General features: G+C 50.8%; 1 protein-coding gene across 4 annotated transcripts in view; it reads right to left on the bottom strand.

The window, feature by feature from the left end:
- Window positions 1-18,297, bottom strand: part of jade2 (jade family PHD finger 2) — a 63,889-nt gene that overhangs the window by 24,029 nt on the left and 21,563 nt on the right. For all 4 annotated transcript variants that reach the window (XM_036523690.1, XM_036523691.1, XM_036523692.1 and 1 more), the window contains exons 6-9: window positions 7,761-7,933; window positions 4,269-4,480; window positions 3,753-3,920; window positions 2,456-2,572 (exon numbers count right to left, since the gene is read on the bottom strand). In XM_036523690.1, coding sequence (XP_036379583.1) covers window positions 2,456-2,572; window positions 3,753-3,920; window positions 4,269-4,480; window positions 7,761-7,933 — 670 coding nt within the window. The remainder of the gene's footprint in view (window positions 1-2,455; window positions 2,573-3,752; window positions 3,921-4,268; window positions 4,481-7,760; window positions 7,934-18,297) is intronic.

Genomic DNA, 18,297 nt, shown 5'->3' with positions numbered 1-18,297 from the left:
ACACAAGCAGGCCGTGAGACGTCCGGCTCTCTCTCTCTCTCTCTCTCTCTCTGTGTCTCCCTCTCTCTCTCTCTCTCTCTCTCTTTCTCCCCCCCCTCTCTCTCTGTCTCTCACACACTTACACACACACACAGACACACATACAAGCATACTTTCCAGTCTCCTTTCAGTGTGCAATTATTAGATTTAGTTTCAAATTGGCTGGCTCAATCAGGGCCACTAAAATAAACATGCATATTTTACAATTTGACAGAATGGTTAAACAGTAAAACTGGTTGTTACAAAATGACCTCAGATTTAATAGTAGAATTGGAGGGTCAGTTCTAGTGCAGACAAAACTTCAACTCTATCATCAAATCTGATTAAAGTTTGGTCTAAACATAGGCACAGGCATTGAGAAAGTCTCGACTGATTAGAGCCATGGCCTAGATTCAAACCTGTTTAACTGCATCCAGGAACAACACTTGAACACACACACACTAAAAAATGATCAAATTAGTCCCCAAGGCACATTTAGTAGTGTTTATTTTGAAGAGGGGGAAAACAAGGACCCTCACACTGCTGTCTAAAACTAAACCTGTTTCCACCTATCAGAACTATCCACTTCAGAGCTCAACATAAGCCACGCCCCTTGAGTACAGCCAATCAGGTCCCTCCCTCGTTCCACTTCCTGTTGACATATGTGCCATACATTCATAAATATAGGTATGACACACTGTACCAGTCAAAAGTTTGGACACACCTACTCATAGAAGAGTTTTTCTTTTCCCGCATTTTAGAATAATAGTAAAGACATCAAAACAATGAAATAACACAAATGGAATTATACAGTGACCGAAACAGTATTAAACAAATCAAAACTACCTTATAATTTAGATTCTTCAAAGTAGCCACAATTTTTTTTTTTAATTAAAATTATTGTTTTTAAAGAAATCCGTAGATAGACAAATACAAATAGTGAAGTTGATGCCTAAGAAATAAATTTCAATCATTTAAGCATAACCCTTTAGATCAAAATGTCTTTAAATGCGTGTTTCCCATTATCTTAATCAGGTGTGTCCAAGCTTTTGACCGGTGCTGTAAAAGCCCCTCCCTCCTACTACAGCCTCTGCTCTTCTACTTTCCGACACCAGACCAAATTAGCTCTTTTCGGCCAATCGGGGACCCCGTCCTGCGAGATGCAACAGGTGTGGATGCGCACCCCTCCGGCACGCACACGCCCCACCGACGCTCAAGTCGAATTCCCAGAACAGTCCGAGGACACCCGTCGAACGAGGCGAGGGAGGGCCGGCTGCCCGCCCCCCGCTCCTACTCTAATTACCGTGCAGACAAGAGCAACACAAGGCTCTGTTCTCAGCCCTCCAGTCAATCAGTAGGCTCTTGCCCCGGGCTTTCCAGCGAGAGCCGGGAGCTTCATTACATTAGAGGCCTCCGCCAAGGAGTGAAAATATATAATCGCCCGGGAGGAAGAGGGCTGCGGGGCGGGGGCGGGGGGGAAGCTACGGCGGAGCCCCGCTTTCCAATTTGCTGTCATTTCCACTATCTGATAAGTGAGAATTGCGCCGCCGTCCATCAAAGCCCGGGGCTGCGGCTGCGCTGTCCGGAAAGGTCAGCATACATATTAATGCGCCGGGGACTGAGTCATGGCACCTCCCTGCCACAGACACGAGACAACAGAGAGACTGCCGCTGTCCTCCACTCCTCTACTCCTCTCCCCTCCTCCTCCTCCTCCTCCTCCCTGCTTGGCTTCATTACAGTGCATTACATTATGTTATTGTCATTTAGCAGACACTCTTATCCAAAGTAACTTATGCAGGGTTACAGTTTTTACATGTCTTACATTTATACTGCTGGAGACTTACTGAGGCGATTGTGGGTTAAGTACCTCGCACCAAGGGTACAGCGGCAGTGCCCCAGTGGGGAACTGAACCTGCAACCTTTCCGTTACAAGCCCTGCACCTTACCACTATGCTGAACCGCCGCCCCATGGTAGAAGGGTGTGCCCACGTGTAACTCTGGATCACCCACAGCCCAACACGCCCGCTCACACCATCACACCTCTGTGATGTTGGTGGCAGCGTTGGCTGGCGGACAGCGCTGTGTTCAGGCTGTAATCGCTGCCGCAGCGTAATGCGAGGAGGGAATCACATTGCTGTGGTCACAGGGACAGTGCAGAACAGGCTAGAGGCACTGTGTGTTTGGGGGTGTGAAATCACAGTCACAGCGCATAATAATCCGGCCTTGTGTTCAGCTACTACAACTGCTTTCACAGTCTACAGAAGGCAAAGAGATGGTTCATTCAGTTACTGCGGTCGTGTCAGCAGTGTACTACGACTACACAAGCGTATTCAATGTATTCAAGTACTGCGCTCCAGTTTCCAGGAACAGCGCAGCGCCCGGGAGCGTTGCTGTGGTAACGGCATGCGACGGGCGTGGCCGCCTGAGCAAGACCCACCTGTATGCAGGTGCCGGTGTGTTCCTTGCACAGGCTGCAGGAGAGGGCCCAGCGGCTGGCGGGGATATGGGACACCTTGGTGATGGGCTCCATCTTCTCGGGACAGCCTATACTCACCTGCAGAGAGAGCACACCTGTGTTAACACACCGGCTGGGGCGGGGGGGGGGTGTTAACAGAGCGAGGTTCTGAAAGTTAGGTGAATTTGAGAAGAAGCTCCCTTTTTCGGGCTTTTGGGCTTAGCGGCGCACCGCTCTACGCCAGCTGCTGATCCAGCTCTTTTCTTTGCGCATCATCCGTCCTCGGAGATGAACACCCTCCCCTGAAAGGCTCCTTTTGTGTGACCCTTTCCACGTGCGGCGCCCAGTATCTCCCTCACGATCCCCCTGCTCCTTTATCCCTCTCCTCGCTCCTCTAATCCGCAGAATTAAAAAAAAAAAAAGACATTCTGACTCCGGCCATTAAGCAGGGCAGCGAAAGCACCTTGAATCAGAATGTCAGAGGACGTCCTTCCCTCTCCCCTCTCCTTTTGTGCCCTCCTGATTGGAATGTCCGCGACGAGCTCCCCTCAACCCGACAGAATCATTAAAAAAGGGAGAGGGGGCTGCCGCGCGGGGTTCCTAATCTAGCCCCCCGTCCTCGCTTTAATTAGTTCTTATGTCTAAGAAGCCGCAAAGCCTTCATTACAGTGACGCAACTACAAGGGGGCGAAATCAAGACTCGTTTTAAAGCCATTTAATTTCGAGCTGTCCTTTTCTTCCTCTGTGACAAAGATGCATTTAGGCGGTGAATGTGTCGAGCGCTCAGCCCTCAGCTCTCGCAAAGGATATCCTCAAAGCTAGACAGCACTGCCACTCTAACAAGGCGGCAAAACATTCAAGACTTTCTCGATTTACTAATTATTCAGTTTTTTCTGTCAGCAAATGACAAATCAAGGCTCATTTCTGCAAACTCTCAGTTTCACGCCCAACCCGCTTGTGTAAAATTCTCATCTTCACTTTGTCTTATTAACACTTCTGTGCTTCCTTGGCAGCACAGAAATGGAAATCTTAAGGAAAACAAACAAACAGAAGTCTAATGTTTAATCAAACCAAGGATTACAGAAATTAATTACTGAGGGGCTTGAACACACAAATATTCCCAAATGTATGCGCGTCTCTAAGGTGTGTACATGTGTGTGTATAAGTACGGGATGTGCAGCCTGTATGATGTGTGTCGTATGTATATATGTCTTACGTCAATGCAATGGTGGCACGGTCACCACCCTCCCAGTGACAGACTGGTGGCCTGTGGTCTCACCTCGGGGATCCATAAGGCACAGCTGACGTGGACCCACTTGGTGCCGCTGCGGGTCGGCTTCAAGGCTCCGCCTCTCTTGGGACACAGCAGACATTTGGGCTGCACCCCTAAGGCGCAGGTGCGGCACAGCCAGTTGCCCAGGGGCACCTTCAGGATTCCGTAGCAGGCCTGCAGTCAGAGGGGGAGCGAGAGCGTTCGGCGAAGAAGGCCCAAAGCCTGCGACCCATGTTCTTTCAAAGGCTTCTGCAACTGTCATGGGACTGTCAAGCCAATTAGCACCGTTTCACCCACTAAAGCTTGAAGACTTGGAACGAAAGCTTGCGGTTAGCACTTCTATTTCTGGGGAGTGGTTTCTCGGTGTTTATAAGTCCGCAACCTTGAAAAAGCGTTCAGCGTTTGTTTTTTTTTTTCCTTTCTTTCTTTCTTTCAGAACAGCACTGATAACAATGATCACCGTTTCGGAGGGAGGGTTCAGGAGGAAGCCACACGCCCCTTCCTTCCTTCCTCCCGTCCTACCTGGTGCACGCAGATGTTGCACTTGTCGCAGAAGACCATCTCGTTGCCGTCCTCTCCCTCGGGTGAGCGGCAGACGTCGCACACCACGTCCTCGTCGTACTCGATGCCCAGCCCCTCCTCCGTCTCGATGGCCAGCTGCATGTTGTCCTGACAACGGCTCTCCAGCTCCACCACCACGCGCTCCATGGTCAGCTCGTCCAGCTCAGGCAGCGCTGTTGGGGGGGGGGGGGAGACGGGGTTCAGAGACCCTGCGCTGGTCACGGCCAGGCCTGAGGTCAAGCTGGTTGAGACCTCGGCAAACCCAACTGATTCTGCATCTCTGACTCGAAACTTGGACCCGGAGCAACCGCTTTGAAGACGCCTGGCCTAATTCCTGTGGTAATGACAGCATTGTGGGATGTGGTGGAGGGCAGCCGCCTTCACCCTTCCCCACACCACAGGCATTCCCGAAACAATGACCTCACCCCCATTCGGAGCTGGGCATCCCCCCTGCCTCACCCTGTTTGAATACTGGTTTAACCAGAGGACCCATAACCCATGGTATATTTCCAGAGCAGTCTGGGCTACATTTCACCATTTCGCAGTTTTGGTGGTCTTATTCTTTAGAGGGTAATACATTCAAATAAAGTGCAACACGCTTAATATTCCCTCTGTTGAGCAGAACAAGCATGTGCTAAATATACATTAAGCAGGGTGTGATTTTATTGTCAGGCTGTACCGCTATTACAGAACTACATGGCAATTTATTGGTCAGGTCTTATGTTTTCAATGATCCAATAATGTGCTTAACCACGCTGTCGGTAACATACCGCATGGTAGCTTATTTTAAGGAAACCGCCACACAGTACTTCTCAAGATGATGTAACTCCTCTCAGTCTAGCAAAGCAGAGGATAAAATAATCAAACATATACAAGGTTACTGTATACTGTACACAAGGTTTTTCACTGCAAAAAAAACACACTACCACCCCTTGAATATGATGAGAGACTATTCTGGCTATGCTGTGTATGCTAAAAACTCAGGAGACACAAAATAAATTTAAATACCTAGCCAAATGCCTTTACATTTTTGTAGCACATTTAGAATACTTCTCACAGCTGGCAGAATTTGGGACATGCAAGTTATCAAGCCAGAGTTCAATGCCAGCTACATCCACTGCTATTCAGTTGGCTGCACATCTTTTTCCACATCTACTTCCAAGATTCAATTCTCAGACCACTGACATATAGCCACTGATGCAACCTGCAGATCAGTGGGAGCTGAAGCAAGCAATAAATTTAACAGCACATCACTAGCTGGGAGCTGGGAGAGATGATTCTACCTGAGACAAAGTGAACATTAGTGAGTGAAAGTGACCTTCTCTATACAGGTGTGCACTGTTGACCCCTTTGAGTTGAGAGGACATGCACTTTTGTGCTGTAGTCACAACAAGCCCGCTGACCACACCTTAACAACACCACCCTACTGACTCTGATCAGGTGTTCCTCAAGCTTTGGCACTTATGTATGATATTACTTCTTAAATCTTTTATATTAACACTCCACACTAAAAAAGACAAAAAAAATCTGTAACTGGCTACCATGGAGGTGACATTAAACAGGTTTTCAGGTGATATTAAAAGAGTCCATTTAACAGTAAAAGCAACTTGGACAGCAGGCAGTCTTTAAAAGAACATGACATTAAAAGGATTGTGATATTAAACTATGATATTAACTGGGTTCATCTGGCATGAAGGTCAACACAGCTCGACACAGACCTGAGACTGACTGTGGTAATTAATGCAAAGGGCACACAGGTTTACTTGAGTCAACAACCTGTCAGTGTGTTTTTTTTCCCCCCACAACAGCACAGAATACACACTTTCCAGGGAGCTGAGCGTGGAGGGTATCTCCCCTCCGGCAGAGAGGATTGAGTTTCCTCCATATATTCCTACTCCCGCGAGAGCGGCCGACAGATTAGCTCCGTGTTCAGTTATTGCCATCCTTTCGTTTTTTTATCCCCACCGCGAGACACTGTCCATTTGAAGTCTAATTCCGCACCGTGAAGACCTCTCAAGCTTTACACAGGTCCCCGTGGAAGTAGCAGACCAGGAGCAATAAGAGAGGCCCTTGTTTTCACAGCAAACAAGGTGGAAGCCAAGTTAACCATTGACTTGAGACTCTGTGACATTTAAATAGAGAGTAAGTGGACGGAAGGAGGAAAAAAACCGAGGCGGTTTGAGCTATCAGCTGACAGTCAGAGATAGTGAGTCACCGCGCAGTTTGTGTGTGTGTGTGTGTGTACGTCCCTCTGTATGTGTGTCTGTGTGACTGAAACGCCGTGGACACCATGCAAAATGGCCGAACCTCACTGCAACCACGGCCCTATTTGTTTAGTCTCACATAAGGCTGCGAGAGGCAGATGAATGTGATCTTTTTTCTTTCCCAATTTCCAAACAGAAAAATACACAAGTACACGTTTGAGAAACACTATTCCATAATCACTTAAAAGCAGAGCAAATATGCAGGGGGCCGGGGGACACAGAAATTCAATTATTTTTCTTATCTATACGCATAGGATCAGATTGCAAATAAACTGGGCCAATTTCAGATCTTCAGGGTCAGCAGTTGTCACCATTCCAAGATACAGAGCTTGGCTGAGGCCCAGCACTGAAGACTGGGGAAAAATCCTGCTGTGTACACAGAGGGACGAGAGACACCCCCGTACACCCCTCCACATGGAACGTGCTGGAATATGCAAACCAGAGGTGAGAGAGACTCACTGTGTTACCTTCTGAGCGGAAGGTGCCAGTGTAAACACATAAGGGGGGGGGCACCGTGGAGCAGTGAGGCGGCAATGTCACAGACAGGGGCGGCAGTGTGGAGGTGTGGGGCAGGACAGGGTGGCAGAGGGGCGTGGCGCTGCAGCTGTTGGGGGCAAGGTGGCTGTAGTTGGGGGTAGTAAACAGCCATGGGGCATAGCAGTCAGCAGCTGGGGGTAGTGTGGTGGCAGTTGGGGGGTAGTGTGGCAGCAGTTGGAGGTAGTAGTCAGCAGCTGGGGGTAGTGTGGTGGCAGTTGGGGGGGTAGTGTGGCAGCAGTTGGAGGTAGTAGTCAGCAGCTGGGGGTAGTGTGGTGGCAGTTGGGGGGGTAGTGTGGCAGCAGTTGGAGGTAGTAGTCAGCAGCTGGGGGTAGTGTGGCGGCAGCTGGGGGGGTAGTAGACAGCTGTTAGGGGTAGCAGAAAGCTGTTGGCATAGTGTGCTAGCAGTTGGGGGTAGCATGGTAGCAGTTAGGGGTAGCAGACAGAAGTGGGGGGTAGCAGAAGTAGTCTGGGGTGAAGAAAATGATTGTTGATGTAGGGTAGTTAGTAGTTAGCAGCTGGGGGGGGTATTGTGGCAGCAGCTGGGGGGCAGTAGGTAGCTGATAGGCAGTGTGGCAGCAGAAGAGACCAGTGCGATGCTGAAGAGCACAGCACCGGAGGGGAGCACTACTGGGGAAAAGAGCAAACATCTCACCCAGCTCCCTGAACTCCGCATTGACCAGCTCCAGCCAGGACACGTCCAGGTCGTCCAGGTCGTACTGGATCAGCTGCTCCGCGGGGGGTCGCGTCTCGCCCTGTCCCGACTCGGCGAACCCCCTGCTCTGGGACGTCGAGTAGAAGGGGATCCGGCTCACTTCGGGCAGCACCCTGCGTTCGGACACAAAGGGACACAAACACACATCATCCAACTGCATCCTGCTTACGCCACCCTCACAGTAAAAACACAGTGCTAATCACAACTGATATTAGTATCACCACCGTAACAGTGCTAGTGATAATAACCAAAGGAATAATAACTGTAATTGTCATTTTTATCACCATTAGATGAACAGCCGTCTCCTAAATTAAGGCACAATGCTGGTAGATTTGAACTGTCCTGCGTCTGCAGCAGTTCAGAGCAGTTCAGACAGCCCGGGCATGCTACCGAAGTAAAACAGCTGTCACAGCACTGCTCATCGCTGTCTGCCTCAAACTGGGACAGGGGGGGCCACCCTACTGTTCCCTCCCCTGCCATAAACATTTCCGCAGCGTAACACCGACTTCCCAAGTACAATATTATCGATGAACCAATCACAGCCTGACCTCTCTGTCATCAAGTTCTGTTCAAGCCTCTTAATCAGCCCAAATGGATTTCATGTTATGTCATGTCACATTCAAAAAAAAAAAAGAAATGCTGTTTGACTTTAGCCGTCAGTTAATCACTGTATGTGGTGATTTGACAACACGGCTACCTCTCCGCCCCCATGGTGGCAAGACACATTTCTGGCATTTCGGAAATATACAATGAGGTCCATCTGAAATTTCCCTGATCTGGACGCCAGACACTGCTGGTTTCAGTTACGATAAGCTGGTACAGCAAAGTCACCCAGGAGTCATCCCCACGATGCACTGCTCTGGTGCCATGGCTCAGTTGCGCTCAGAGCAGCGGCTGCAGACTCACTTGCGCGCATACATACATACATACAGACACCACACACACACACACACACACACACACACACACACACACACACACACACACACACACACACACACACACACACGGTGGCGCACGCTTGCAGCAGGCAGCGGGGAGAGAGTGTGAAACTGGATTCATTATGTCTGCGGGTGAAAGCGGGAGCTACAGGCCCTTCCAGGACCGATGTGGGTATTTAGGTCAGTGGACTGCTGCTTAGCTCCGCAGCCCCGATTTGCCGGTTTCTCCCCGGACTCGGCTCCCGCCCAGCGGCCGGCAGCGGCGGAGGAGGAAGGGGTTTGCGGACGTGGCTAGAAAGACCCCGGCGCCGAGCGCGGAGAGGCAGGGGGGGGGATGGGCGAGGTTAACTGGATATTGTCCGCTCTGGCACTCACTCTTGACCTTTTGAGATTGGGGGGGGGGGGGGGGGGAGAAGAGCGATACAGAGACCGTCCACCCGGCCTGCCTCCCATCCACTCGGACGAGTCCGTCTCCTTCCTCACACCAGCAGCAGCGGCTCTGCTGTACAGTCATACAGATCTCCCTCTGAGAAATCCCCCCCAGCTGCAACACCACCACAATCCTGATAAGATGACCACGAAGGATCGAATGTGAGAGGCACACTCATTTGAAAAACTTAACTGCAATATCACCATGATGGTTAATCCTGAGGTGATTTTTTTTTTTCCTCCAGTCGACAAAATCTAAATGAATCTAAACTGATGCCAGTCACACTACCCGCTTTGCCAGTATCTAAATGCTATCACTGAGTACGATGTGGTTATGCTCCTGTTACGGGCAGAAGCTGTGTTCTTCAGATAATTTTTTCAGACATTGTGCATATTTCCTGTAATCTGTCTGGCTGTTCAGTAGCCATCACTGATGTTCTTGCTGTTCCTGTGATATGCATTTAAGGTATCTTTCCATATTAGCAGCTCCTTGCCAGTCACTCTGGATCAGAACATCTGTGAAATAAATAAGCGATAACAATAATCTAAACAGCAGAGACGGACACTGAGGTCCTGGGAGTTGAGGAGACCCTCTATTGGGTTTCACAGGGAGGGCTACGTGACTTTTATTCACTGTCCCCGCTCGCAGATGCTGTGAAACCTCGCCGCCGAGGTAAGGGGGTGGGGCCAGCGGCGTTGCCGGGTCACAGGGAACAGCGTGTTCCTCGGCGGGGGGCCACACGTGCACGGAGCTCGTGGGGAGACGCTGGAGACGACGCAGAGACCCGACTCGGCGCGCGCTCCCCTCCCCTGCTCCACGAAATCAATCACGCCTCAATGCGCTCTCTGAGGGACGGCCAGGAGACGGTGAGAAATTCATCCAGTCCATCATATCAGAATCCATTACATCTGCTCTACATCTTCAATCATTGTGCCTGTGACACGATTTGCCAGGACAGGGGAGAACCAGCCCACGGGGAGGGAGTGGGGGGGGACGGAGGAGAAACGATACAGCGAATGGTCACCCTCCGCTAAGCGCCGCCATGTCTCGGCCCAGCACAGGGGACCTGAGGGCGAAAGATGTGATTTAGGACAGGGGAAAGTGGCTGTTGTCGTGCTCTGTCCCCCAGAGGGCGGGGGGGGGGGGGCAAGATCTGTGCCTGCCTGGCTTGGATGGACAGGCAATCACTGTGTACAGCATAAGAGGGGCTGTGTGTGTGTGTGTGTAACCGGGCAGGCGGCGCACAGCCCGGGACGGACACTCAAGCCCCTGTGACACAGCCGCCACCCACAGTGAGCCGCGGCAGCCACAGACAAGCCCGGCACGCCCCCGCTACAGACCGGTGCTGCAGAGTCATGCTGAGCCTGGGCCGTGTCGCTCGCCAGGCAGACGCGGGTACGACCCGTCTGCACTGATCCAATAAAGCACAGCTGCACCCTGAACACATCTGCGGCTTCGCGCAGTCACTGTGGATTCTGCCTCCCTCGCCCAGAGCACACACAGAGCATTCTCCCCCCTCAGCAGTTAACACAACGCCCCGTCCAGAAAGCAGCAGGCTGAGCGTAACTCGGGTGGGTGCGGGTCAGGGCTTTTAACAGACTAAGCGTACTTGACTTGACAGTTCAACAAGTGACAACGCCTTTCGCCAAGGTCTCTTTTCATTCGTTTCTAGGGCGTTTTTTTTAAACACCTTCGACTTGCTGAACGTTTTCCTCAAGATGCTGATGATATTCTCCCTTTTTACATGCCGTCAGCGGATGTGTTCCACCCTGGGTGCAGGGCTACAGGGGCTGGCGTTTCCCTCATCATTCACTGTCTCCATCTCCCCTTTCCTTCTCTCCATCTCTTCTACCTCTCCGCTCCATCTCCAGTGTATTACATTACATTGTCATTTAGCAGACGCTCTTATCCAGAGTGACTTACATAGTTTACAATTTGATCCATTTACACAGCTGGATATTTACTGATGCAATTGTGGCTTAAGTGCCTAAGGGTACAGTGGCAGTACTCCAGAAGGGAATTGAACCAGCAACCTTTCGGTTACTAGCCCTGCCACTTACCGCTACGCTACACTTCCGCCCGATAATACACATTAGCTTCCAGTCGTTTTCTACTTCATCTTCCCCCCACCTTTCCACCTCCCAGTGTCATTCCCTCTCCCTCCCTCTGACAGACACCCTGGGGACACCGAGATATACCCCTGGTCCCCCCTGGTTCCCCCCTGCCCTCCCCCCAAATCCACGCAGCCACCCTGCCCACCCTCATGGCCGCCCCAGCCTCAGCCCCCTACGTGCGGGCCAGCCAGGCGGAAAAGTAGGCCACACTCCCCCGGGCGCTGAGCTCCAGGCCAGGGAACCCGTGCGGGACAGCCATCACTTTCAGAGGCTGTATTTGTCACCCCCTGACAGGCTGCTCCTGTGGTGAACTCCACATGAGGGCAATACTCTCCTCTCCAAAAAGATTCAGGGAGAATCTCAGCTCAACGGGCTGCCTAGCAGATGCACAGGCACATTTAATACACAGAGTCTACCCTTTTAGCTTAGTTACACCTCTGCCTCTTAATGTAGCGGGATTTAGTGCAAGGTATGGCATTGCTCTAGAGGCAGCTCAATTCCACAAAAAAATATAACTGCACGGAAGACTAATCTCATCTCTGCCGTGAAAACACTAATAACTGCAAATCTTCCCGAGAAAAGAATGCAGCCTAAGAAAATAAACACAGTAATGAAACATGACCACCCAAGTTACCTGAACCATAGAATGAATCCAATTTCATGATAAATTGTTGGCTGAGTATGAAACATTATACATGTCCTACAGAAACACAGAGCACAGAGCACAGTAACCATTGTAATCATCCACCCGGCCAAAAATAAGAAAATTGTAATGGAACATTAATGAATGTTAAAAAATATGTATTTTTGTAATTATGGTAGTTTAGATTTAAAAGAGGATTTAAGTAATTCACCATAAGGAGACAAGTAGCTGCCCCTTTAAGATTTTGTCAGGGGGTTTATTTCTTTTATTAAATTACATTAAATATGAAAAAGCCGGCAGGCTCAGAATCACCATGGAGAGAATGTAAGTCCATGTAAACAACACGCTCCCCCACAGACTCAAAACAGCCAGCGCCGTTTGGCTCGGCCCCGGCACGCCGGGGGTTAACGCAAGTCCTCAGCCGAGGCTTTCAGTTCGCTGCCATTTTGTGATTCCTTCGGATGCCAATGCGGTCTGCCCAGGAATGCCAAGCGTGTTGTCATGGATATGGCTGTACCTTGTTAACATCCACAGCCCCGGCCCGTTTTACTACACACACAAAAATGAGTCTAGCCGTTGTTTTTTTTTTTTTTTTTTGCCCCTCTCCCCTCTCTCCCTCTCTCTCTCGCTCTCTCACTCCCCTTTTTCCTCTCCTCTGGCAAAAACCCACCTCAAACATCGCTACCCCCATCCCTTACGGCAAGGAGCGCATGTAAAAAAAAAAAAAAAAAAAAAAAAAAAAAAAAAATTCAACAAAACATAATAACCCCGCTTGGGGAAAGAAAAAGAGAAAGATTTTTTTTTTTGAAGGGGGTGGGGGCTGTTTTCATTCACATTTTCCACTGAGTCAGTTGCAAGCCAGAGAGGCTGGGAGACTGCTGCCCAGAGCAGCACTGGCACCGTGCCAACACCACGCTTCAGGTCTCCCAAGCTCTGCCTCTGCCTCCTTTTCTCTCTCTTTTTTTCCCTCTCTCCACCACCCCCCCCCCCCTTTTTTCTGTTGCTAAAACACTGCAGTGTTAAGGAACACTAGTGTGAAGAGCCACCCTGTGTCTGCCTCATCAGCGGGGACAGGAATGGGAGTGCCGGGCATTCAGCCATCGGCACTGCTGCTGCTGCTGCCGCCGTCTCCGCTGGTCTGTCTCTGCCTGGTGCACCATTTTCCCTCCGAACGCCGAAAAACATGCACTCTGCAGCCCCCCGAGGGGGGAAAGGACTAATACCTCTTTACATAAATGATTATGTAATATCAGCCAGCGAGAGGGGCCACGCCTTCGACTGTCTTCAGTCTGGTTAAAGCACTTCCCGCTGGACTGGTTCTCACTGTGCAAAACTCCTGCGTTTTTTTCTCTTTTTTTTTTGTTTGCTTTAAAAAAAAAAAAAAAAAAAAAATGAAATGGGAGGAGGGAGGAAAGGAGCAGCACAGCGGTGGACAGGGTTATAAAAGGGCATTGTTTATTCTGTGTGTGCGCACGTGTACGTGAGTGCATGTGCGCCGCCTGCGTGTGCGTGTCCGCGCGTGTCAGCGCGTGTCAGCGCCGCACGCTCGCCCGGGCGTTTGATGGCGTGTGCGTGTCACCGCCTCTGCGTGAGTAAGCCCGACAGCATGTGCACCTGCGGCCGTGTGTGCGCGCGTGTCTCCGTGCATATGTGCATGAGTAAGAGCGCTGTGTGTGCGTGTGCGTGTGTGTGTGTGTGTGTGTCGGCGAGTGCGTCTGCGTGTGAGTAAGTGTCAGTGCATGTGTGGGAGTTGTTTGAGACGCTTGGTTGATGGATGAGAGTGGAGAGCAAGATGCTCCAGGATAGCTACCGTTGCCATACACTTGTCAGAGGAAACAGCCACACAGGCTGTCACAAACCAGACCCGCTCTAACGGTTTAGTACCCAGCGGAGAACACTATCAAGACTACCCACACTGCACATGTGTAGTCACTGTACACATAAAATGCCTCACAACTTGAAATATAAAGAGATCATCGGAATAAACTGTATGCTAATCAGACTGTCAGATATGCCCAGTTATGGGCATTTCACTAAAAACCACATCACCGGTTTAAACATTCCAAGCTTTTAAGGTCAGTTATCCAAGACGTATCCATACAGGAAATTTACTCTGGCATTTAAACCTCACTTCACCGTTGGAGAGTCTGAGTGAAATGCCATGACCATTACAGAGTAAGCGTCGCTCAGTGCTGCTGTCTGTGTTAGTAACAACTCCAGTAAACACATGCCAGTTTTCCAAACAGCAAAGCGTTTTCCTTAACATCACACCCATCGATTTCATTGGCTGGAGGAAATAAAACGGCGTCCAATCAGCATCACGTGCATCTTCCAGCTTTAAGTATCAGGTAAGAGCACTTCAGAAAGGCCACAGATGGGTTCGTTCTCAGAGAGCTCTCAGTGTGAGGCTTCACAAACACCGTAACCGGTGGCGGTGCCCTGTGCTGTCAATATCTAACTAGATCACTGCTGAAATAATGAAAATTCTTTGCCATCCATGGATTTGTTGATATCAGTAAGTCACGGATGGCGTAGCGGCTCACATTGCTTTGGAGTTCATGAAGTCTCGGTTCTCCCATCCGCAGTGTTCAACACTTGTTTTCAAAATGCTGTAAACAAGGAGTCAATGGTTACCATTCAGCCTCTGCCAACCAATTAACTGTCCCAGCCCGACTTATAGAATAGAATGACAAAGCACACCCTGTACAGTGCGGGGGAGACTTTCTGATGTCATTGTGGATCACCACTGACAGGCATAAAAAAACAACGAGCCTGCAGTGAATTAATCATTCACTGGTGAGGGGGGTATCAGAAAACATAATGGAGAAGCCGTATGGTCCTTGAGTGGGGAAACCAGACGCTCATAACATAATGATGTCAAGTGGATCGGTTAGTTAGAACTACTATCTGTAAGTGGATGAAAATTTATGGGATACAGGGAAGAATGATTTTCTCTCTGCCATTTAAGCAGGACGTATGAAAAGCATGCTCAGCACGAAAAAAAGGTACACCGGTCATGAATATTAATCCTAATGGGCTGGAAAACAATAGGGCTGACTTCTGTCATTTTTTCGCCGTTGAGGAGCCCTTTCGCGAGAACATTTCTAAGGGGAATATCCACCGATCTGCAATAAGCTGTCCTTCTTAATTGCTTCATTGTGAACACTTTAACAAGTGCTGAAAGGCCCAGGGGATTGAGGGCGAGAAGCTCGGAGAAATCGAAGTTGTGCGGGCTGCATTTCAACGGCACGGGGATCGTAATGGAGGAACCCACAGAAAAAAAAGAAGCATTTCTCTCTCTCTCACACACACACACACACACACACACACAAACAACCACACACACGCACATTTGGGTCAGGCAAAAAAACAGGTCCCAGTCCTGCAGATGTGGGGAACTGGATCATCCAGGAAGCGTGGTAGCCTGGGAGAGCCGGCGGGCGGCGTTCAGGGTCATGTGCCTTCCTGAAAGGGGAGCTAACATGCTGTGAACTTGGTGCTGGTGGCCGAGCGGCCTACGTCACCAGCCCTGGGGGGGGGTAGCTGTGTACGGAGCGTGAACGGCACGGCACGTGACTCCCCCTTTCGCAGAGCATTTGGCAACCCGGCAGCGGTCAAATCTGCTGGAAAGTAATTGCGAGCAGAAAAAAGAAAAAAAAAAAAAAACGTTATCTGCTGACATTTACACAAGATTACAGTTCCCTTCATCTGGTTTGTTTACTTTCGGGAACAATGATATATTCACAGAGTGGCTCGCTTCTGTTTCTCCTCTTCTTTATCGCAGTTCAGCGCGCTGGAACCAAAATAGGAAACAAAAGTATCTGAGCGGTGCCCGTCAAATAAAACAACATGTGTTTCCTTCAGAGCGCTGCGGGGCTGGGATGGGAGACGCGCGCTTTTCGGGTCCTCTTCCTCCCAGACAGCTGGGACGGAGCCTCTGCATCCTGGGCGCGCCCGACACCTGGCCGGCACCGAACGGGAAGTTTTCGGCCTCAGCCCCGCCTCCTTCCGGGTCGCCGCCGTCTGAGCCGCTTCCAGGCGGCCCGACTGCCGCGGCCGGATCCAGCCGGGCGTCGCGGCCCGCCGCGGCTTTACTGCAGGTGTTACTGCGCTCATTTTCTCGGGAAGGGGAAGGTGTTTGTTTATCAGCTCCCCTGTGCCTCATCTGTCATCCCCCCCCCCCCACACAAAACGCGGCAGAGGCGCTGACTGGGAATGAGGTCATCCAAAACAAAGCTGCAGGCAACGTAGCAGACGGCAGCGGAGGAGAGAGCGGAGAGAGGCCTGGCCGAAGGGGGCCGACGCGGGGGGGGGGGTCAGGAGCTAAACGCCGACGCGTTAGCCTAGCGCGCCTGAGGGCTTCCTTCTGCATCCGCTCTGCTGCAAGGCATTTCTCTGAGGGTGGACGACGGGGAGGCCCAACGGTATGCACGACTTCTGGAAATAAACGGTCGGCTGGTGGCAGCTCTGGCCACTGGGGGGTCGCGGGTGGCTTTGGCAGTTCAGCTGCGAGGCTGAGCAATCCAACCCCCCCCCCCCGCACGCGCGCTGTCCCCTACGCGCCCCTGCTGCCTGAGAGGCGAGCGAGGTGAGGCGGAACGGACGTCACCGGTGGGCGGAAAAAAAAAATGTCACTCTGTAAATAAGCGGGACGTGTCTGACTCACGCCGCCCTGGCCCAAGCCTTCAAGAAAACACCACGGGGAGAGAGAAGACGAGCCAGAGGCCGTGGGGGTCCTGACGACCGCATCGCCTCAGAGGGGAGGGCGATCGGAGGGACGGGACGGGCTTTTCTCAGCACGGCGACGGGCGCCTGGCGGCACAGATCTGGATCAAGGCCGGCCTGGAGCGGAACCCTAATGGGCCGAGGATGGCTACTGCCATAACAGCCCGCAGCCAGGCTTGCACTAAAACAACATGGTGACTCACTGAAGCTACTCCTGACAGGCCTCTCTGTATACAGCAGTGGAGCGTAGTGGTATAGTGGTAAGGAACAGGGCTCGTAACCAAGAGGTTGCTGGTTCGATTTACCCAGAATTGCCTCCGTCAATATCCAGCTGTATAAATGATTGTTAAAAAAAAAAAATAAAAAATAAAAAAAAAAAAAAACTTACCTACATAAGCTGCTCTGGATAAGAGCATCTGTTAAATGACAATAATGTAATGTATACAGCAGCGTGGCGTAGCGGTAGGGAGCAGGCCTTGTAAGCTGAACTGTGCAGGTTCTGTTCCCAGGTGGAGCTCTGCTGCTGTACCCTTGAGCAAGGTACTTAACCTGCACGGCTTGAGTAAATGTCCCGCTGTACAGATTGATGATGTGTTAGCCACGTAAGTCGCTCCGGATAAGGACGTCCGGCTAAGCAAATAACGTAATGCAAGGAGACAGAGACGGCAGGCATACGGGAGGCTGCTGCTGGTTGGAGACCTGAGAGATTCTCCAGCTGTTCCTCCGCTCCGCCGTGCCAAGCAGGGCTTTGATCTGGCATGTGTTGCCCGGGCACGCCCATCCCAGAGCACCCAGAGGGAACGCGAGGGGGGGTGTACAGGCTGTGTCACTCCCATCACCGACTGCAACTGGCTTGCTCGCAAGGGAGACCTTCCAGGTGCATGACCTGGGACGGCCGACAAACCAACACCCCACGGGAGACCTGCCAGGGCCTTGCTTGTAACTGCTTGTAAACGCCCTTCTCTAAAACGCGTGTGCGGTTTTTGCTGAGGATTCATACATTTCTGCAGGGAGCTCAAAGGGATGAGTGCTCTCTGTTCAGGTCAGGGCACTCAGCTGCGAGCTTTCTCATCAATCCACTCAGAGGTTTACCAAGGCATTTTAACACCCAACGGTGTGAACTGGAGATACAACGGGACACAACGTGTTGGCGACAACTAAAGCAAACAGCTCTTACACTCCTGGCTTAAACATAATCCCATAAAACTTTTGCACTGTTTGCATGAACAGCTCCAGTGAGATACAGTACAAACAAAAGTAGAAAGGCTTCCTCATTGCTGGAGTTGTGGCATTCGGTCCACGTGAGTAACTATGTGCCTGGAAGTGTTCCCCAGCACCAATGAGAGAAGGGAGACCAGCGGCTGAAAATGCTTACAGCGCAAAAACGCAAATAGACTGTATAGCGCAGGCAGACACAGGTATATACACAGGACTATATTGTGTAGGTATACAACTGGGAAGCTCAGGGGCAACTATCAACAGAAGGCTGTACTGCAGCACATGTACAGCTGTGAAACAAAGGTAAGACTGTAAAGTCCTTGTATGACTTTAAACAGCTGCTGAAATTGTAACAGGTACAACTCTAAAAATCAGGCAAGACTGCAAAGTACAGGGAACACTAAAG

Source organism: Megalops cyprinoides, chromosome 3, assembly GCF_013368585.1.
Source record: "Megalops cyprinoides isolate fMegCyp1 chromosome 3, fMegCyp1.pri, whole genome shotgun sequence".
Lineage (NCBI taxonomy): Eukaryota > Metazoa > Chordata > Actinopteri > Elopiformes > Megalopidae > Megalops > Megalops cyprinoides.
Note: the sequence above shows the minus strand (reverse complement) of the source record. Positions and strands in the feature narration are given on the sequence as shown.